General features: G+C 33.1%; 2 protein-coding genes across 3 annotated transcripts in view; both read right to left on the reverse strand.

The window, feature by feature from the left end:
• Positions 1–18,607, reverse strand: part of LOC127725482 (sex comb on midleg-like protein 2) — a 31,925-nt gene extending 13,318 nt beyond the window's left edge. The window contains exons 1-5 of one of the 2 annotated variants that reach the window (XM_052232493.1): positions 18,526–18,607; positions 16,451–16,526; positions 15,184–15,254; positions 14,046–14,280; positions 544–632 (exon numbers count right to left, since the gene is read on the reverse strand). In XM_052232493.1, coding sequence (XP_052088453.1) covers positions 544–632; positions 14,046–14,280; positions 15,184–15,254; positions 16,451–16,523 — 468 coding nt within the window. In that variant the 5' untranslated portion in view covers positions 16,524–16,526; positions 18,526–18,607. Of the gene's footprint in view, positions 1–543; positions 633–14,045; positions 14,293–15,183; positions 15,255–16,450; positions 16,527–18,525 lie in introns of both variants that reach the window. The other variant, XM_052232492.1, reaches the window with a different exon arrangement.
• Positions 1–23,997, reverse strand: part of LOC127725485 (leucine-rich repeat transmembrane protein FLRT3-like) — a 235,926-nt gene that overhangs the window by 153,866 nt on the left and 58,063 nt on the right. The gene's annotated exons all lie outside the window — the stretch shown is intronic.

Here is a 23,997-nt window from a genome sequence, read left to right on the forward strand (position 1 = left end):
CAATTTAAAGGATTTAAAGTCAAATGAAACAAGTTTTTGGTATATTATTGTTAAGGAAATTATTGAACCAATCTATGCATATCTACTTAATTAAGTCATGTACATGTGTGCACTTTATTTTACATTTACATGAAATCCATAATGTAAAATTGACTAAAAAAATTCCATTCAGTCATTGTTGATCGAACAGTTAATCTACTAATTAACTTTAGAGTTTTGTTGCAGAAGTAAATATGAACTATTCGTCTAAAGGTGTACTACAAATGTAATTATGATTAATCTTTTTCAAAAAATCTCCATCAGTTCCATGTAGATCAAGGTTAAATTACACATCAAAAATAGATTATTTATTCACTTAATGCAATTTTTTTTTATCTATAAACATAATCAAATTGTCCCTTTTCAACAAAAAAAAAACTGTTCTAAAGTCCCCTTCGTCTCAAACTATGTTCATCTTCCCTTTAAATCCTAGCTAGAACACTATCACTAATATTACATTCAATACCATATCTACTGTAAAAAGAATTTCCCATCTAAAATTACCTTTTTAAAGCAACTGTCAGGTGCTACAACTGCTCCAGTAAGTGTTTTCTGTAGAAATGATGGCCAGGATGAGGGATTCATTCTGAAACCTGAAATTTATATTGAACAATTGAATCAATATTTTAATTTCCCTGGAGATTTTTAATCATTTCAAGATGCAAATTTCATAATAAACAGCATTTGGTTAATTTTAAAGAAACATAAATTCTGACAAATGGACATTATCAAATATTTTAAAAGAATTCAATGTAACAATTGCATTTAATTCATGATTATTCTAATTTATTTAAGAAACAACTGGTAAATAAAAAACAAATCTCTAGGTCCTACATTAATATACTGATTTTGCTGTCTACTGATGTGACTAGAAAGGTATTTGAATCTTACACTGGTAGACCTATTTGGCAAATGACCGCGATTTTTGGATAATCTGCGCGGAACGGAAAATAATTAGAGGTTCATTGTAAATTTGCTGTGTCACAGAAAATTATGCATGTCATCCGGAGATTTACCGTGTCGGCGGGAATTTGCCGTTTGTCCGATAAAACTGGTGTGTATTGAGTCATTGATAGAACCAGTGATGCGTGAGCGACGGTTATTAATAGATCGTTGTATATAGATGTTTACATAATCCATTATACAGTGTCGACGGGAATTAGCCGTTGGTCCGATAAAACTGGTGTGTATTGAGTCGTCAATAGAACTACTGGTGCGTGAGCGATGGTTATTAATAGCTCGTTGTGATATATACAATGTTTACAGTCAGATAAACAAAACTGTCTTATTACTCTTTTCAGTCGAGATAATAAAGTTACTTACGATTTAAATATCGAATTTGGTAATTGTTCAATAAAAAAAAATCTATTTTAATGTGACCAATGAACAGGATGAATACACAACTACAAATATTCTCACCTTATAAAATTCTTCTTTATTGTCATGTTTAGAAAAGAAATCAGTTCCTGTACTAATAGAGTCTTTTTACTGAAGATGCAGTTATCCGGCAAGATGTCATACTGATTTGACACTTGTCCTAGTGTAATTAACACCTGCTGTGATATTCCTTGTACAATACAAGTGGAAGGTCGTAAATAATTCAATCTGTACCCGATTGATCAGAATTAAATTTTACCTGTACAGATATTTACTCTTTATGGAGGATATCATAGATACATGTTATATATTGTATTGTATTTGATGAAGATAATTTAAATACATTATATAATAAAGACCTATTTGCATATACATCGAACATGTTCATTCCAACCAAGAAGGTTTGAAATCGAATATTTTCATCAAACTTGCGATACAATCAGTCCCGTAAATTATATATACGAGTCATTCGTTTATGGTTACACAGTTGTTACCCTTCTATCGTCTTATTTCTTTGTGCTATTAAAAGAAACTCACAATTTTCCATATCAGATCGACATATCGTACGAGTCCTAAAATAAATAATTGAATAATCTTCTTTTTACTTTAGACACCACGTTCCCCACAAGAGCCTCAAGGTCTAATCATACCTGTCAATCATTAGCCGCAAGTTGAACATTTTGGTCAGCCTTTCTATTTTGACATCGTTGCGAATTTTTTTAAATTGATATGTGATATGAATAAAGTGATGGGAGGTTTATATACGGCCGATCAGAATTTTTTTTTTATTCTAATAAGATTTTTCTTAGTGTCAGAGTCTGAATTCGTAATCGTCAAAATAGCATGCTTTACAAAAAGATCGGGCAATTCAAACGTTTCTTTACACATAGATGTTATTAAATACGTCATACAATACATGCAAATAAAACATTTGAGTTCATTTTTTCTGTATCTATATTCAATATATCAAAATTTAGTTCAAAAGGTAAACATTTATAATCATTACAAAGTTATAATTTGATTTTTATTTAAGTCGGTTTATTGAAACAATATAATGACATCGTCTTTGCAGAAGTATTAATCCAGAAATTAACGTATTTTGACTTCCCATTTGTTCCAATGTGTAGGATAATTTATTCACGAATTGCATCATAAATAATTACTAACAAAACAGTTGCTGAAATGCAAGTTGTATATTTATAATTTTACTAATATGCGTTTTGGTTCCGTTCAGATTTGCTGTTATAGCATGTATTGATTCCTCGATTTTTAATTATTTATCTAGTTTTCAGTTGTATATACTAGTTCCAGTCAGTATAGGGCTAAATATTTTGCCTTCCAACAAAGCCAACAATTTAGCATCAGACGTATACGTGATTGCGTATTTATACATTAATCATATATCTATATGTAATATCAGAAGTAATGGACTCCTAGTATTTTGTCCTTTTATAGCTGGCTATGCGGTATATGCTATGCTCATTGTTGAAGGCCGTACGGTGACCTATAGTTGTTAATTTCTGTGTCATTTGGTCTCTTGTGGAGAGTTGTCTCATTGCCAATCTTACCACATCTTTTTTATAACGGACTCGTTTAGCAATGTTATATCATCACAACAGATGAGATAAAATGCTTCGCTGGGCGCAGCTTGATACGACCGCAGAGGTCGAACCCTGAACAGTTGGGGCAAGTATGGACAAAACATTCAAGCTTGATACAGCTCTGAATTTGGATTGTGATTAAATATTTGACACAGCATAGGTTTCTGACACAGAAAGAATGTGGTCTAAGAACTTCAATTTTTTTTTAATGTACCTATTATGGTCCAATGTCCAAAATCAAAATACATGGTTAGATTCAGCATATCAAAGAACCCCATATATTCAATTTTTGTTGAAATCAAACAAAGTTTAATTTTGGACCCCAACTTGGACAAACTTGAAAACTGGTCCCATAATCAAAAATCTAAACACATGTTTAGATTCAGCATATCAAAGTACCCCAAGAATTCAATTTTTGTTAAAATCAAACTAAGTTTAATTTTGGACCCTTTGGACCTTAATGTAGACCAATTTAAAAAACGGGACCCAAAATTAAAAATCTAAGAACACGGTTAGATTTGGCATATCAAAGAACCCCAATAATTCAATTTTTGATGAAATCAAACAAAGTTTAATTTTGGACCCTTTTGACCTCAATATGAACCAATTTGATAGCGGGCCCACAAATAAAAAATCTAAATACATGGTAAGATTCAGCATATCAAAGAACCCCATATATTCAATTTTTGTTGAAATCAAACAAAGTTTAATTTTGGACCCCAATTTGGACCAACTTGAAAACTGGGCCAAAAATCTAAAATCTAAATACATGTTTAGATTCAGCATATCAAAGAACCCCATATATTCAATTTTTGTTGAAATCAAACAAAGTTTAATTTTGGACCCCAACTTGGACCAACTTGAAAACTGGGCCCATAATCAAAAATCTAAGCACATGTTTAGATTCAGCATATCAAAGAACCCCAAAAATTCAATTTTTGTTAAAATCAAACTAAGTTTAATTTTGGACCCTTTGGACCTTAATGTAGACCAATTTAAAAAACGGGACCCAAAATTAAAAATCTAAATACACGGTTAGATTTGGCATATCAAAGAACCCCAATAATTCAATTTTTGATGAAATCAAATAAAGTTTAATTTTGGACCCTTTTGACCTCAATATGAACCAATTTGATAGCGGGGTCCACAAATAAAAAATCTAAATACATGGTTAGATTCAGCATATCAAAGAACCCCATATATTCAATTTTTGTTGAAATCAAACAAAGTTTAATTTTGGACCCCAATTTGGACCAACTTGAAAACTGGGCCAAAAATCAAAAATCTAAATACATGTTTAGATTCAGCATATCAAAGAACCCCATATATTCAATTTTTGTTAAAATCAAACAAAGTTTAATTTTGGACCCTTTGGACCTTAATGTAGACCAATTTGAAAACTAGATCCAAAATTAAAAATCTAAATACACGGTTAGATTCGGCATAACAAATAAATAAATGTGGTCAAAGATTTTACAAATCTAATGCGCCATACTGTGCAATTAAAGATTACTTCTTGAAATTTTTCAATATATGAAATTTGAAAAAAAAATAATATTTGAAGAATAATTCTTTTTAATTTCTGAAATCTGAAATGAGAAAAAATTGACGCCCCACAATTTCTTTTTACCCCCCCCCCCTTTTTTCCCCCAAACCATAATTACCCATTTAAATTTACCATAGTGCTAACTTAATCTATTTTATAATAGAATTTAAAATATAGTGTCAAATCTTTCATATGGATTTTTTTGTAAAAAAAAAAGATGCAACATTTGCAGATATTTTTACTGGTCTTCCTTTATAAATATGCATTTCTTTAAACATAATTTAAAAGCAGTGTAAGGGAAGTAACCAAAACGTTGTATTTGGATTACCTCCCTTACACTGTTTTAAATTATCTTAATTATTTATTAACCATTACTTTATACATAATTTAAAAGCAGTGTAAGGGAGATAATTTCAATGATGTATTTGATTTATCTCCCTTACACTGCTTTAAATTATGTTTTGTACTAAAGTATTTGTCCATTAACCAGGACAACCTTTTTTTTGCCCCTAATTCTTAAACGGTTTGAGCCATAACCCCCCAAAGCAAATCCTAACCATCCCTTTGTGGTATGGAAACTTGTAGTATAATTTCAGAGAGATCCATACACCGTTCCACAGTTATTGTCTGGAAACTAGAAAATGCTTATTTTTGGCCCCTTTTTGGCCCCTAATTCCTTAACTGTTGGTACCATAACCCCCAAAATCAATCCCCACCTTCCTTTTGTTGTATTGAACCTTATGGTAAAATTTCATAGAGATCCATTCATTTAAACTAAAGTTAGAGTGCGAAAACTAATGCGTCTTCGGACGACGACAACGATGCCAACGTCATACCAATATACGACCACAAAATTTTTTTTGCGGTCGTATAAAAAACCCCATGGATGACAATTGTCTATATCCATGTCAACTGGGGTCAGGAGCGACACATATTGATTGTGTATGTTTATGAGGGTCTGGATAGGATTTATAGAAGAATAGAGAATATAAATGGACAAAAAGTGCACAACAAAGGGCCAAATAAAGTGAAGAAAATAGACGCCAAGAAAATAAGGAATAGAGAAAAATATGAAGAATAGAGAAAAAAATGACTTACAAATTAAAAGACAAACAGGATTGAAAGACACCCCTTTCCACCAATATTCAAGACCCTCGTATGTGAGAAAATCTGCATACGCTATAGTTCCTTGCTATAAAGTTACGTTCTCAAATGTTATTTGCCCAAGCCTTTTAAATTAATCAATTCAATTTAAAAATCGGCTCTTTCCAAGTCAATTGGAACGTAGTAACGCTCTAGATAACTCATATTATTGACAATTCTGTGTTAAGGGGGTCTCAAATTCAGTTAGACAGCTTCAGACGTACTAATATTTGACCTTTTTTAACTGGACCAAATCACTACTTAACATAAAGCTTCAGCACCCAATTTTTTTTAATATGTAATTTCATCCACTTACATAAAATTTCATGCATTAGATATCAAGAAATAAATTGGGAAAGTGTATTATAAAAAAAAATGCTAGTTACACACTGTTCACACCACGACTCTAGGTAAACAAAAACCAAAGAACGATAACTGTGTCCTCGGACCATGTAATGACCTAACTCGAATTATTCAAGCCCTTAACGTCTCCGATTCTCTCCACCTTAGTTTATTTTGGCACCTTCTGCAGGAACGAAAAAAATGAATAACAAAATCTAGTAAAGTTTTCAATATTCTGAAACTTAAAATGCATTTAAATTTTATTTATCTAGGTCCTGCCATACTGAGGGGGGTAGGAGGGGTCCTGATCCCGAAATCCCGGGCTTAAAAACATGGAATCCCGAGGTCCCGAATTTAAAAAAATGTAAATCCCAACATCCCGAAATTCGAAAAAAGAATTCCCTTATCCCGAAAGGATCAATCCCGAAATCCCGAGCTTAAAAACACCCGATCCCGGAGTCCCGATAAAGGTCCTACCCCCCCCCCCCCCCCCCCCCCCCACCCAATACTCTAAAACTTTTCAAGATGCACAGGTTTGTCTGTACTCAGAGTGAAATTTGTAGTGTAAATACGGCCCTATTTGCGAAAAGGTTATGATGAACATTAACAGTCAGCAAACTGTCACACAAGAAATAGATTTAATGTCCGAAAACATGTGAAATAGACCACCTTTGTGAGGACATATAATAAAATATGTCGCATATATCTCAACTCCTCTTCGTGACATGTCATACAGAATTTTAATTTATACCGTCTTAGATGACAATTTATCATCGAGGCTGCTTCAATGGTATATGCATAATATAAACTTCATACATTAGTCCCATTTCTAATGTTGTCTTTTCGTCCTCCCAACATTTTTTTCAAAATCCGGGATCCGCACTCCACTATATTATGGGAGTCTATCAATGGAGCCAGAGATACATCATAACAAATGGAGGTTTCAACGACCTTGACTGGCTATACAGCCCTTGCACGGTCGGTAAATACATTATACACAGATACACTGGCTAGTTAAAGGGACAATAAACGGAAGTATAAATTGCCCCAGGTATTTAAAGTCATATATTGTGTGTTATGTGTACACCGCCACGTGTGAGTGATTTCAAAGATAATCAAAATGATGTAATTCATGTAGTATCTACCATGCAGCTACGCATCATTGCACGTAATATTGGACATCGCAAAAACCTAGTATTTTTTTATGTGCATTGTAAGATATTTAAAATGATATAACACACATCAAATGAAAAAAGAAATGTTGAAGATGGACATAATTTTCTGATTTACTGGTGAATTAAAAATTCTATAGAATATCTGAAATGATTTTAAGGAGCATGCATCTCGTTTATATGGGTTTTTTATGCTAAGTTAGTATAATAAGTCAAAGTGTTGATCGAATTATAATTGTGTTTTGTCTTTTAAAATGTGTAGCCGTGTTATTTTGTTTATAGAACGAGGACAAATTGAAATTGACACAAAAGAAAAATAAAAAAAAACAAAAATAAAAGTTATTACCGTACCATAAGTTGATTAATAATCATAAAAACTGTAAAATACTGTAAAATGAAATATATTTATTATACCTATTCCGACACATATGAGGCCACACTAAAAAAATATTTTAGTTTGCCCAAACCCTACCCAAAGGTAGAGACAGTGGGTAGGTAGGTAGGTAGGTAGGTAGGTAGGTAGGTAGGTAGGCATTTTCTTTCTTTTTTCGGCAAAGAGAAGTTGAAGTATCAGATATGTTTTAGTATACAGGACTATCTGATTTAAAAAAAATTTTTCAAATCAAGGCAATAAAAGATTTTGAGTAGGCAGCTATTTTCTGGATAGGTAGGGTTAGGGCAAACAAACATATTCTTTTTTATGGCCTGAGTTCAATTTATCAATCCCTCAAGGGATACCAGCTACCAAGGAGACATTTAATTTATCGGTACTCAAATCACTTCAATATTTTATTTCTCCACGTGAGTACCTGATGAAGCTTAGATTATTTCACATAGACGGACCAAGGATTAAAAAAAATAAAAGTAGTAAAAAATATATCATTTATTAGCTAGCACACCAGTGGCGGATCCAGAAATTTTCATATGCATTGGCTGCCTAAAAGGGGGCTCGCTCTAGTCATGCTTCAGTGATTCCCTACATAATCAACCAAATTTTTTTTCCAGAAAAGGGGGACCTGCCCCTTCTAAAACCGCTTCTGCCACACTATATTTAAAACTATATTGTATTTATACATTCGGTCTTCTTGCATGGTGAACTACTATTAAAATTAAATCGTACCACAGTCTTCGAGCTTAACCACGAGTCCTACAGCCATGGCATACAGAATTATTTTGGGGCTTGTAAAATTCTTCTCTACATGCCAACAGATTCCAACTTAAATGTTCGTAAAATTGAGCTTCCGGCTTGTGGATTCAAAAGTTTATCGTGAAGACTGGTATCCAGCCACTTATTTTTCAAGCGCATCTTTCCCGTTTGACAGAAGGGCCTAACATGCCTTTAATTTTATGTTTTATTACTTATGAATTAAAGAACACTTTCATTAAGAGTTAAAACTTTGTCCGTCACTCCCTATATCTGAAAAGAGGGTGGTAAAGGGTTATTTTTGTGCAACTTGTTTTGCCATTTTTATTTCACGTGCAGCTGTGAAAACAGGTTCGTTATTCACCGTGTTTCGTGAAATCGGTAAAAAGATCAACATGCAAGACATTTTTAATTGTTCGTTCATCGTGAAATGGCAATGTTATTTCGCGTTCTTCCGTGCAGGAACGCCCCCTTTTACGTCCCTCTGAAAAAGCTTTCATTATTAAATAATAATAAAAAAGTTCAATCACCATTATCTTATGATTAATTTAAAATGGCCATTAATTCTCGCTCATTGATAATCCAAGTTTAATTAACCACTTGACCATGCACCAATACCCTGAAATTTCATATTACTATACAAATCCTATGGTACAGCGTTGACACGTTTATTAGTTGGCACATCCAAGATATTACCTTCACAGCATTTTTCTAGATATGTTTATATCTATGACCCACTCTTTGAGACCTAGCCTAAGTATGACGAAAGTGCTATATATAACGAAAACAGCGGAGAAATGGATTAAATAGACTTGCTATATTGTACAAACTAAAGAAGGTCGGAGTTGAACTAAACCCGAAAAATTCAGTCTCTCCCCGTAATCGATTTCTCCTATATACTTGTTAATGAAGTAATCGTAGATCGGCGGAATATAACGACTGAATTATTAGGGTAGGTGAAAATAAAAGTCTGAATTAACCAAATATGTAGTTTCATAAGGAGGGACCTGGACAGCCTGCCACCACCCAACCCCCCTAAATCAGCCCCCGAGTTGTCATACGTATTGACCGTTCTTGGCGCACACACGGTTTTCATTGCCTTTGTGTATTTTTGTACAAATAAAAAAAATGATTATAGTACTTAATTCAATCCATTTTCTTGAGACATATTACACGTACACGAATCATAAATTTTCTACGTTTTTATAATTTTGAACACAGCGTATGTCCTGGGACCTGACCTGAAATATACATGAAACATAGAAAATTCATGATAGTAACGCGTATAGGAGAAACATTTAAATTCAAAGGGTTAGGGGGTTTGGTCTGAGTCAGAAATCATTTGGAACACAACGTTATTCCCCACTGCTACCAAGCAATTTTTTTCTCAAAATAAACGGTATGGGGAAATCTGGAATTCAGAAATATTTTTTTGTCATCTGCCTGACCACAATATTTTTTTCTCTCATCAAATTGGGGATCAGAATATGATTTTATGAGGGGAAAAAAGCAGTCTTCCACCCCTTTGAAGTTAAATGGTTGTCTTAAGAATTAATTAAATTGATATAGGTATGGTGTTTCAGGGGGCTATCAGGGATTTGGAGTACTTGTATTCGGGATTATTTTTATAATCGAATATAAAATAAGTGGTACAAATATATAATTACATTAGATGTATGTTTCATTATAATACGTTATTCTGAGTGGCTAACTGAAATCTCGTGTTATTCCTTAATCAACTTCATTACACAATGAAATTTATCATTCATGATGACACTAGATCCAACAGTAAAGTGCACAGGCAAATTAAATAAAAAAATGATAAAAATCGTGTTTTCATGATCCTAGCTAATTAACAATGTAATTATAAGTATTGGATGCTTCTTTTTGTAACTTCATAGGGGTGTAAAAGCATTGACCGTGCGCACATTTTTAGAATGAAGCGCTTCCGCGCTTCATACAAAAGGTACTTCGGCCAACGCTTTTACACCCAAATGAAGTTACAAAAAGAAAAAGAAAAAAAAAACATTTGGAAATCAACTTGACAAGATATCAGAAAACGGGAGCGATGAGAGATCGATTTTTAATTACATTGAAGTTATCCTCGACATACAAAAAATAACTAAATAAGTTGTCTAATTTGTTGACAAATATAAATATTCGTGGTAAAAAAAAAGACAAAACATTGCGTGTGAGGGTCTACATGGAGTTAACAGAATAGACAATTCGGGCAAATCTGATGAAAAAAAAACGAAAATTTGTAGTTATAGGAAATTAACCCAACGAACAGCAATTGAAATCTCCTCCCCAACAAATTGTACCTCACGACCTGTATAATGCTGGAAGTGGTTTAATGTGCTTTTGGAACACCCTTTAAAAATATGAGTAGGGTTCTGCAGGCCACGGCTTAGGTAGCACTTCACAGTCAGAAAATAAAATTAAAATTGAGCCACAGAATGTTTAATAATCTTCCAATCCTGGCCTTCTAATACATTAGGCCAACTGCAGCGCTTGTGTCATACATGCGAAACTACACACCTATCTATGGAGTGCTACCTTACTCAAATGCTCCCGATACAGTTATGCTGATGAAGATATAATGAAATTAATAGAACCGAGAGTTTTTAACGACCTTGACTGGCTATACATTGCTCGGTCGGCTATATAGGGGGAATGGCACGGTGCCCACCCCCTTTTTGTGGGAAAATAAATGTTGATTATATAGGGAATCACTTAAGAATGATATTAGCAGTTAGTGCCCCCTCCCCTTATATAAAAAAATCTGGATCCGCCACCGAGAACAAGTTAAACTAAAACAAATAATGCCGAAAATGGAACATCTCAAGTATATAAGGTAATCACACTAATTTGAATCCCTGCCTCCAAATTGAAAAGATACGAAAATTTCGTCTTCTAATTTGAAATTGCCGCCAACAGCATGAACAGTGGAACTTATTAATAGACTACTGACGTAGTTTTAACACGTATTGACGACAAACAATATTCCTACGACTTTTGCCATTTGGGAAATCTAAACTACTTGTCTTTAAAGATTTTCGGCGATTAAATATTTCATACAATTGTTCTTTGACATCTTAGCCAAAAGCACAGGGGATAATAAACTACATAAGGATTCCTAATGTGCTCTACTTCCTATGTGCAACTTCAAAACTTTTGGGTGGTTCGACGATCATTTAAGGTTTTTTCTGGTCATATTTTTGTAATCCAGAATTAAAAGTATGAAAAAAACTATTCAATTAGTTATAAATAACATTATATCCAGCAAGATAATAACAATGGCACGTATTTCAGCATTTATTGGGTAGAACACAAATCTAGGGTGCTCGCATAAGGCAGCTTAACTGCCTAAAAAACCGTCATGTTATTGCAATCTAATAACAGTTATTTAATTCGCTTTATTATTGTTTTCATTAGTTTACAAGTTGTGACCTTCGAAATTGTTTAATTAAATTTTCCTATAGACTTTTATGGTAACCCCCTTTGCTCCTAAAAAACAAACAAAATAAAGTTTCCCTCCCACAAGATTCAAAACTTAAACGTTGATTTGAAAAAAAAACTTATTTTAGATTTTCGGTTATAAATTGAAATGAACCTTCTAGAGCCTCAACTTTAACGCGCACAATAATGTCAATCATTACACATCAAATTTAACCCTAAATTGACATTCCACAATCGGTCAGTAACATCACCTGTGTTTATAGTTACATGATATTTGCCGCCGTTGGAAAATCTCGTGCAGTCGACACAATTGATCTGAGCTATTTTTAACATTCTCTTTTGTGAGCGAAGTCAAGTTTAAGATCAATTTGATTACAGATATTTTTGGCGTGCATTATTTCATTATTTAAAATTTTCGGTCTACATTCGTTACAGTCTAATTTTTAATTAAAAGAAACGTAACATCATTTCTTTTTTTTTTGTTGGCAATTATAGTAAATTAATCTCATCCCGGAATGTATATAATATACACTTTAACATTACACCTGAAAGTGCTTTATAATAAACGGAGAAACTGTCTAACAATTAAAATTTAAAAGAATATTATCTCTCAGGCATATTTTAAGATGAGTGATTGTTGGTTGCTTAACTTCCAGTGGCAAATATTCCATGCATGTCAGGACGAACTTAGTTTTAAGATCGCACTCTCAAAAATAATTGAAAAACAATAATGATCAGAAAAACTTTTATTCATGTAAAATAACCCTCCAATCTTTTAATTAGAACTTATTTATTTTTCACAATGTAACAGATTAGTTTACAAGACGTGCATTGACGTATACATGTACGCAACTTTCATATCTTTTAAATGGAACTTTTTTGTCTAAAAGACAACCTACGAGTTAGCGAAATCGAGTTTGAAAGGACTGCATTGTGCGTTAATACATATACATATTATGAAACGACGGTTGGTGTATTACCAACATACTGCTATACCAGTTGACCCCTGATATCAACTAAGGTTAAAACTTTCCCCTGTCCGTCAGAAATGTAAAGCTTCAATTCAATGTTGACACCTGTATCAAATAAACAGATGGTTCATTGTATTTTAGTTCCAATAAACGGTTCTTTTTGTATAACCACAGTTGAATAGTAATTCAATAAAACAAATGACGGATGAACTAATTAATTATGAATATGAAATAATGTCCAAATGTTCCTATATACTAGTATACACATTCGGACTACAATTCGCAACTTGTTATTATCTCATTGAATCATATTGTTTTGTTTATATATGCCTTCAACCCCTAGGAGTATAAATGTGCATTTCATTAATAAAGATTAATGGATCACACAGGTAAATCAGATCGTAGTAAAAATTCATATTTGCCAATGAAATTTAAATGATCTCTGGCCTCGGACATATACATATATTTTTCTATTAAACAAGTGTCAAATCAGTATGTGACATCTTGCCGGATTACGGCATCTACAGTACTAAGACTATTAGTACAGGAACTGATTTCTTTTCTAAACATGACAATAAAGAAGAATTTTATAAGGTGAGAATATTTGTAGTTGTGTATAGCAAAGTTACCGCGTGTATTCATCCTGTTCATCGGTCACATTAAAATAGATTTTTCTTTATTGAACAATAACCAAATTCGATATTTAAATATTAAGTAACTTTATTATCTCGACTGAAAAGGGTAATAAGACAGTTTTTTTTATCTGACTGTAAACATTGTATATATCACAACGAGCTATTAATAACCGTCGCTCACGCACCAGTAGTTCTTTTGACGACTCAATACACACCAGTTTTATCGGACCAACGGCTAATTCCCGTTGACACTGTATAACGGATTATGTAAACATCTATATACAACGATCTATTAATAACCGTGGCTCACGCATCACTGGTTCTATCAATGACTCAATACACACCAGTTTTATCGGACAAACGGAAAATTCCCGCCGACACGGTAAATCTCCGGATGACATGCATAATTTTCTGTGACACAGCAAATTTACGATGAACCTCTAATTATTTTCCGTTCCGCGCAGATTATCCAAAAATCGCGGTCATTTGCCAAATAGGTCTATCAGTGTTATCTAATGTAATTCTACATAACAACAACATATTTCCAAGTGCTTTGTAGAGCTTGTGGTTGATTCTTAATATTAATAATTTGTACAACTTATGTATAATTACAAACCTAATGGTGGTTGTAGGAGACCATCGTGTTTCTCACAGTATCCTATTGGATGTAAATCTGATGAATCAACCATCCTCCAGAAATCATTCTTATTGTCACTACCATCCAACCGAAGTCGCAACCGAGGCCCAATCATTCCAACAACAGTGGCTACACATATTGATGTCAGATTCCTAGGGTCCACAGCTTCTATCTTCATGTTAACTCTGAATTCATTGTCAGATGGTTCTACATTCTGAAAGGAAACCTGTTAATATTTTACACCAGAAGCAAGTACTGAGCTACTGAGCTTGTGATACTTTCAGCCAGGGTTAAAAAGTCCAGTAAAGTCCTCAGAAGATGTATCAATCCAGTGCTTATACATTTGTAATACAATAAAGACAAAAGAACAAAGATGTGAACATTGACTCCTCACAGCATGGCCTTCAACAATGAGCAAAACCATAAGAATATTAGATTAGTACCTGGTTACTCAGGGACTACACTGGCCTCCAACAAACTTTAAATATATATTGGTTTATATTACCATTACAGTCAACTTTTGAATGATATTAGATTTCCTGGAATCATATATTTCTTTGTATATTTAGTTGTAGTAACAGGTGTAGCTCTAGGCATCACTAATGTCTCAAAATGAATTTTAATTTCATCTGACATCTGAGTCAATATTTTCCTGTCAAAATACAACTAAATATACAAAGAAATATCATATGATTCCAGGTTTTTTAAGTTAAAACATTTGTATGCTTGTGAAATATAATATCGTTCAAAAATTAATTCAAACTTCTGTTAATTTATTCACAATTTAAGTGGAAAGATTTGTCACAGCTAAATTGTATTTAAACACATTTTTTAATATACAAAGCACTGTTAAAAAATTTCAAAGATAAACTCTCTGTTTGAAATGGCATCATGAAAACAGAATTGCTTTCTGCATCAAACCAGTTTCAGAATCTAAATTAAGGTTCATTTTATTTCCATCTATGATAGAAATAGAGGGATGAAACTATTTTGGATCTGTTTGAAAGATTTTATATTTTGGGATGGCAATTAACGGTCTGTTAAGGAGGTGCTTACTCCTGCCTTTATAATACTTTTGTTTGTGTATTAAGTTTATCTTGTATCATCTCAAAATTACCTGCTTAAAACAGCTTTGAGGTGCAGCTTCTGCCTCACAGTCTTTCAAATACTGGTCCCAATCAAAACCTCCTGAAATAGGTAAACATTTCATTTTTAATCACATTAATTATCATCCTTATTGAATATGAAGTTCAATTTTGTATAAGTTTGGTTGATCATTGTTTGCCTACCATCCAGTGAAAATATTGCATTTTTAGGCATATTAAAAACAATCATATGATAGTGTCGAAAATTACTTATAACACAAAAGATACTTAGTTCTAGTTGGTAGTTGATTACAGAAATTTCCAGTATTTCCAGAAAATTTTCAATCCGACAAAATTTGAGTTGGAGTTATTTCCCATAATTGTCATGTAAGAGGGCAAACTAACAAGATTAATACAGTCCCTCTCTGTAATCCCTCTCTCCTAATTAAGAGGGCCTGAAGTCCTAACACAATAGAAACTTTTCACGAATCCTGGATTTTGATTGGTGCCCTGTGGGAGAGGTGACCAATCAGCAATCAGCTCTATTTTTATCAAGATAGATAAATCCTGAGCTTATTCTGAATGATTAATTGACAATTTTTTTTATTGTATATGCATTCAGGTGTTAATGTAACAATTATAAGGCAGGGAAATATAGCGACTGAATTATTCAGGTTAAGGACAAACTGGTGGATTTTCTTATTTGATTGTAACTTGCTTAACATCCAGTGGCAATTTTTCTTATTTGACTAACCAAATTTAAACATGTGGTACAAACAAGTGAATGATCCTTAATATATAGCTGAGATGAATTATACCAAGCTTAAACAAATGTAAATTGTTTAAAAAGAAAATTAAATTTGTTCACTTTGCCCTCCAACACACTGTCATTGCCAAGAGGAAATAACTCAAATGGAAATTAGGAAAACTATCTACAAACAAGTTAACATCCTTATCACTATCTGATATATAGTAATTGCTCTTTATTATTTTTCTTTAGCAAAGACAGAAAATGTTTCTTTTCCTAAATGAATCATTCATTTTAATATGACCAAATATCATGTAGTTTGTGAAATTCAATCTACAATTTTTGTACTTTTTCATACTATGCTACAAATTTTACATTTACAATTAGCATAATTAATAGCTATTTTTTCACATTGTTTTCATGGTTTCAAAAAAAGATTTCAAAGGATTTTTTTTTGGCTCTGCCAACAATTATTGAAAATGTTTACATCTCACAAAAGTATGATTCAGAATGAACTCTGTGATGTCTGTTGTAGAGACCAATACAGTTACCTAAGTGAGTAGAAACCAGTCCTTTACTCTGTGGAGAAACTGACATATTTCTTTTACTTCTTCTCATGAACATCAACTACAAAATATTTTAAGGTTTTACATATTTACCTTGCAATATATACTTGTACTTCATCTAGCTGACAATATGATATGGATTTTGCTCATTTTTGCGCCTGTCCCAAGTCAGGAGCCTCTGGCCTTTGTTAGTCTTGTATGTTTTTTAATTTTAGTTCATTTATATGTTTTGGAGTTTAGTGTGACGTCCATTTTCACTGAACTAGAACACATTTTTGTTTAGGGGCCAGCTGAAGCCCGCCTCCAGGTGTGGGATTTTCTCGCTGTGTTGAAGACCCATTGGTGGCCTCGGCTGTTTTCTGCTCTTTGGTCGGGTTGTCTCTTTGACACATTCCCCATTTCCATTCTCAATTTTATGTGTATAAATCACCGATTTCTTATAATGACCTTGTTGAAGTCATATAATAATATATATATATATTTATTGTAAAAGACAAAATATTCAGTCAGTAAACTACAAACTGATTTTTTATTATACTTTGTAGGGAGAGGGTACTACTCTCTGTGTGTGAGTATAAGAAGGTGCTAGACATCAGTGAATTGAAAGGCAGATTAACTTCACTATTTACAGCAAAGTAAAGCTAGTGGACCTCAAAGAGTGGTAGGCTATTATACAGGACTTGCCTAGTAGTGTGGGCACTAATTTTAAATAACATTTAACATCCTGTTGACTAAGAATATATTGTACATGTCCATTTAATCTATACAAGTGTATAATTTTGACTGGTTATATAAGGAAGTAGACCTCTTGCATCGTCTTGCTCACAGGCAATGTTTATATACAGGTTGTTTGGCTTGTTAAATTTGTTCTACATTGGCGAGTGCAGACAAATAAAACTGCTAAAACATTGCTCTTGATAGCTGATTCTTCTATAATTTCAGTGTATATATATACATGTATATATATATAGGCAGGAACCTGTTTCAGTGGTTGTCGTTTGTTGATGTGGTTCTTAAGTGTTTCTCGTTTCTCATTTTTTAGATAGATTAGACCGATGGTTTTCCTGTATGAATCATTTTGGGGCCCTTTATAGCTTGCTGTTTGGTGTTAGCCAAGGCTCCTTGTTGAAGGCCGTACTTTGACCTATAATTGTTTACTTTTTACACATTGTGACTTGGATGGATAGTTGTCTTATTGGCACTCATACTACATCTTCTTATTTCTATATGTATATCTAGTGAAGTGACAAAGGCTTGTGTAGAGCACCACCAAAATTCAATTTTCTTCATTAGGCTATGGCCCTTTTATAAGAATATTTCGTCATTTTGTTTTGGCAATTATAATTATTTATATTTCTCACTTTCCTTATTCATTATTTTTTATAATATTTCCTCAGCTTTCATTGTTTACTTGGAATAAACAAACACAACTTTCTGCTCATGACAGAGGGTATATCAGTCTGTGCATATACACATATATTAAGTGCTCACGGATTTGTCAGTCACTGATATCAGAAAAATGATAAAAAAGGGTTAGATATGTCATAGTCCAAATAATTATGAAGTCTTGAAACCGATACTTTTACTCCTCTATCATGTCTATGCTACTGATAAGTACGGCCTGAATTTTATAATTTTTATATCAGATATTCATAAAATATATACAAAAGCACAACAATAAATAAAATAGACTTTCAAGACATCATAATTATTTGGACTATTATATCTGTCACAGTCACTGAGTCAGTGAAGAAAAATAGTTAATTTGTTAATTGTAAAAAATCAGAAACTTGCAATTTTTATTTACCCACAAACTTAAAGGCATATGTGTAAAACGAAATCTTGTCACTACTTATGGTTTCCCTCATGTAGTTTCCTGACTGATGATCAGGAGCTTTCGGTTCTACATGTAAATATAGAACTTATGTAAACAAACCGGATTGTTTCAACTTCTTACTTCAACTTGGGACTATTTTTGTGTTTCCCTTTCTCTGTTTACTATTTGACAGTAAAGGAAGATATAATATTTTTTTAAATATCAGAAAATATACGATTTTTACCAATTTATAGGCTGTCACATAAAACAAATCTCAAAAACATTTTCATCGATCAACATCTTCAACAAAAAGCGCCATTTTTGCGATGAAAATTATAATTTGAAATCGATTTTCGGTCACAGACAAGATAGATATTACGGTAAATTCTTCAAAGTAAGACACGTATGGTTAACAAAATTTTTTGCAAACACTCCTAAGAATATCGACAAGAGTTCCATAATATGGCAAGGGAACAAAAAAGCATGGTACAGTTTATTCCGAGCATCTTCTTCTTCTTTATGTGTCTTCCTCCTGTATCCTCCTCCTATGGTTAGGAGCATATCACATTCTTGATTTTATACCAGCCGCTTAATATTACAAACATGTACTATTGACACGGGCGAAAATAGCTAAAATCACTTATACAATATAAAACGCACTTTCTTATTAAAACGATGGGCTTATTATACAAGGACGATATTGAAAGAAGTTCACCTCGTTGTAGGTTGAAAGCTCTATCAGTCTAACTAATTGTGTAAGATCTAAAATGATAGTCAGTGTGTAACAGTAAATTTGGTCCGGTAGTAAAATTTGTCCGCCAGACTTTTTTTCCTAGTTAAACAAGTCCATGACCGTTATTTTACTAGGAATGTATGTCCCAGGACAAATTTTCCTAGGAAAATAAGTCCCGCCATAGCTAGTAAAATATGTCTGGCATTTATTTTCCTAGGAAAAATTGTCTTAAGACTTGTTTTTCTAGTAATTTTTATTATATTATAAAAATTAATGAAAAAAAAAAACAAAACAAAAAAAAACATATTTTCTTAGTTAAAATGGGAAAGTTTAATTTGTTCCCTACTAAAATAAAGGACATGGACGTTATAACCTAGGCATGTTAATGACATGGACATGATTTCGTAGGAAAATTAGTCTGGGGACATGAATTTTATTAAGATATTAATGCACAACTCTTTAACAATATTAAAACATAAAAATTAAATTTCCAATGTTTACATATAAATAATTTGTTTCATTAGAATTTTCCTTTTGAAATAAAGGACATGGACGTTTTTACCTCGGCTTATTCATGACTTGGACAAGATTTCCTTAGGAAAATTAGTCTGGGAACATAAATTTTATTAAAAAAAATGATACACAACTCCAGTAAACAATATTAAAACATAACATTTATATTTACCTTTTAAAATAAAGGGCATGGACGTTTTTCATAGGAATATTAATGACATGGACATGATTTCCTAGGAAAATTAGTCTGGGGACATAAATTTTATCAAAAATATAAATACACATCTCTTAAACAATTAAAACATAACATTTAAATTTCCATTGTTTAAATGTAAATGATTTGATTCATTAATATTTTTCCTATAAAAAAAGGACATGGACGTTTTTACCTAGGGATATTAATGACATGGACTTGAATTCCTAGGAAAATTTGTCTGGGGACATAAATTACTAACATCGGACTAAAATTACTAGTAAATTCTGTAACCATGGACTTTTATACTAGTAATATGTATCCGCCCGGACATATTTTACCAGGACAAATTTATCTCTTACAGTTACAGCACGTGGTTTACAGCTGAAACAAGAAAATTAATGAAAACGAGAGACAGACTTTATAAAAAGATGAAAAAATCTGGAAATGACAAAATGAGAAACAAATATAAGCAAATTAAACATCAGTTACAAAGACAAATCAGACAATCGTACTGCCGGGCAGTACATTGAAAATAGGCACTGGCTACGGTTACATTGAAATGTAACAATAATAAAAAAGTTATTGCTACATTGAAGACTAATTGCCGGAATGCAGGGTTGGGTAAGGAACCGATGAATTACGAATGTAACAATAATATTTGTGTCTACGGTTACATTGTGTTATTGTTACGTTAATGCACATCAGTAACTGCTTGGACTAGTAATATGTATTAAAATAAAACTTGAAAACTTGTATTTGAATTTTGCAATATTGCATACAATTTTTTAAAATTTTTATTAACAATGGCAGTTTTTACACATGCAGTATGTTGTTTTGGAAGCATGCTTCAGTCCGACGCATTTTTTGTGAAACCACTCTAGGCTGTCATCACAAACGAGTGATGCAGCAATTTGCATGTTGGTTTTGCAGACTTTACAACTCCACTGCATCCATTGTTCAAAGTATATGTATATGACAGTAATAAGGGTTTGTGTGCACAGCAGGGGCGGATCCAGCCATTTATAAAAAAAGGGGGGGGGGGGTCCCTAACCCAGGATAAAGGGGGGTTCCAACTATATGTCCCCATTCAAATGCATTGATCATAAAAAAAGGGGGGGTTCCTACCCCCGGACCCCCCCCCCCCCCCTGGATCCGCCACTGGCACAATACTAGTATAGACTGTCCCTGGTGTGCAGTTAAATACATAGAAGTAAACTCTTTTCTTCTTAACATCGAACCATTGAACTATATTTTTCGTCTTTGGCACTACTAAATTGTAGTAGTATCTTGAAGAACATTAAAACAATTAATACTTAAAACTATTTAAACACTATTTGTTGTATAATACTACTACTACTACTAATAATAATAATAATGATATCATTATTATTATAAAATTATTATTACTATTATTATCAAGTACATATCGAAGAATTAAGCAACAAAACTATAGAAGGTTAAAGTTTAATAAATCTAACGTAACAATAACACAACGCAACCGTAGAAACGAATATTATTGTTACATTCATAATTATCGGTTCCTTACCCAACCCTGCATTCCGGCAATTAGTCTCCAATGTAACAATAACTTTTTTTATTATTGTTACATTTCAATGTAACCGTAGCCAGTGCCTTGAAAATATTGTTACACCAAAACCTGATGAAAACAACTTTTCCAAAATGAAAAATTTTGGTCTTATATTAAAAGCAAAAAAAAAACTGACTACAGTGGAATAACATCACTAAAGCAGAATGGGAAACTTATAACAGACACAAAACAGAAATCCGATGCCCTCAACAGACAGTTTCAATCAGTTTCCTCAGAACCAAACATAATCACTGCTACTGAATTTGAACACAACCAGTACATGCAACAGAAAACAGCTTACCTTACTTTTCAAAACATAAACATAACCATCCAAGGTATCTCCAAACTACTTCTAAATTTAAACCCATCAAAGGCAAGTGGACCAGAAGAACTTAAGCCACGCCTCCTAAGGTAGTTAGCACATGAAATAACACATATTCTATGCCTTATATATATATACCAGAAATCATTAGACACTGGCGAAGTCCCCACTGACTGGCGAACCGCACATGTCTTCCCCATTTTCAAGAAAGGGTTCAAATATAATCCAGAGAATTATAGACCTATTTCTCTACACGTCATTACAAAATGGCAAAATCAAAAGCTCAAACACATCAAACGAATGGAAAACAACTGTCATCAGGGGCGGATCCAGTCATTTTTAAAAAGGGGGTTCCAACCCAGGATAAAGGGGGGGGGGGTCCAACCATATGTCCCCATTCAAATGCATTGATCGTCAAAAAAGGGAGGCTCCACCCCCCTGGATCCGACACTGGTCATAATTCTGACTTTGTACAGGTATTTCCTTATGTAGGAAATGGTGGATTAAACCTGGTTTTATAGCTAGCTAAACCTCATACTTGTATGACAGTTGCATAAAATTCCATTATATTGACCACAATGTGTGAACAAAACAAACAGACATAATAGGTAAAAATGTCAAAAATAGGGGTACAGCAGTCAACATTGTGTTATAATCTTGATCACTATAAAAACAAACAAATATGTCAACAAAGAAAAACAAAATGGCATATAGACAAAGCACACAAGCAAAAATGAAAGACAAGAATAAAAAAAATGACCACAGAGGTAGGTCAAAGTTAGAATTCTAGTTTTTGTTATAGCTTTCTTTGTTTCTCCTGAAATTTCTGTGGCAGTTTTCCAAACTACATGTTTTTCCCCATTACTGATAATGTCAATACAAATACGATTTAGAGTCGACTTCTCTGTATACTAAGTGACCAAAATGTATTGTTCCAAAATTTGTTTATAGCAGAACTGACAATTTATTTTTTCATTTTACTTTTGTTGGGAGACTAGCTAGAAGCTCTTCCAAGTTCGGTAGGCTATATTGAAATAGGATATTTCCAGTTCTATGGAGAAAAGTTCCATTGCATATTTCTATTCGATACTAACGTATCAAAATATCCTTTAAGTTTCGATTTTCAGAAGTACGAATTGAGTGCAGAAGGCTTTTCAAATTGTCTTTGTGTAGCTCTTCTTCTATATGGAGGATACCAATTATCATTGTAGTGAGTATACTGCTACTCAGATGCTGTTCTTGTTGGATATTTTTCAAAAAGGGATTTGGAAGTCACCCAAGGCATTCATTTGGCCAGCAGTAAGAGGTAAAACTCCAATGCTGTAGAGCAAGCGGGGTAATATGTAGCTTTTATAAATGTTGTGTGTGAGATTATTGCATTTAATCCACTGGCTCCATGTACTCCTGCTGACATCAATGAATGGAAATTCTTCGGGCAAGAATTATGCGGTCTTCCATATTTATCAGTTTTTTCATTTCTTGATGATCTTAAAATCTCGAGATGTGAAGTCTTGTCTGTCTCAGCTATGAGCCTATCCCCAAGAAACCAATAGCACATACATTTTTTGTGCAGTTTGAAAAATGTTCATTTTGATTGATAAGAACGCTCTTTTCTGGGTGACTTTTATATTGGTGCTCTTTTGAGTAGAAATCTACTACGTTGGGCATGACTTGCATTTATTCATCCGAGTTAGATAAGAGTAAAATGTCATCTGCACATGTAGGGTATCCTGAATGATTAGTGCCTAAATTCAAACCAATATTTGAGTCTTCCAACTGCCTCAACAAGTCTTCAGGGTATATTTAATCTGTTGTACCAGAAAGCTAGTGCTGTATTGACCTTTCCAAATAACACTTCATGTTAGGTCGTTATACATTTCATATATAGTTTCCCAAATATCAGGTGAAATATCTTTTTGGAAAAGCTTGTCAAGAAGAATGCTGTGATTTCATTTGCATTCATTTGTGCTTGAAATATCAATAGAGCAGCCATAGAAGGGGAGAGGCCAGAGGTAAAACCAAACTGTTGTGATGATAGATTTGGGATTTGGTCTATATTATTTACAGTAGATCATGTTTAAAGAATTTTTCTTTTACATAAGAGACTGTTATAGCCCGACAGCTATCTAGTATTCTGCCATCGTTACCCTTTTTGCAGACTGGTGTTATTATGCCCGATTTTGAATTTTTCCGGGGTTTTTCTCTTTGATAATATTTAATGGAAGAGTTTCTGGAGATACGGTATGATTGTTTCTTCAAACAATTTCAAATGTTCGACAAATAGACCATATTTGTCTCCGGCTTTTCTTATATTAAGATTTTCGATGGATTTTTTTATAAATTTTCCTCCGTAAAATTGATTTA

The sequence above is a fragment of the Mytilus californianus genome, unplaced genomic scaffold (assembly GCF_021869535.1).
Source record: "Mytilus californianus isolate M0D057914Y unplaced genomic scaffold, xbMytCali1.0.p SCAF_15, whole genome shotgun sequence".
In the NCBI taxonomy this organism is placed as follows: domain Eukaryota; kingdom Metazoa; phylum Mollusca; class Bivalvia; order Mytilida; family Mytilidae; genus Mytilus; species Mytilus californianus.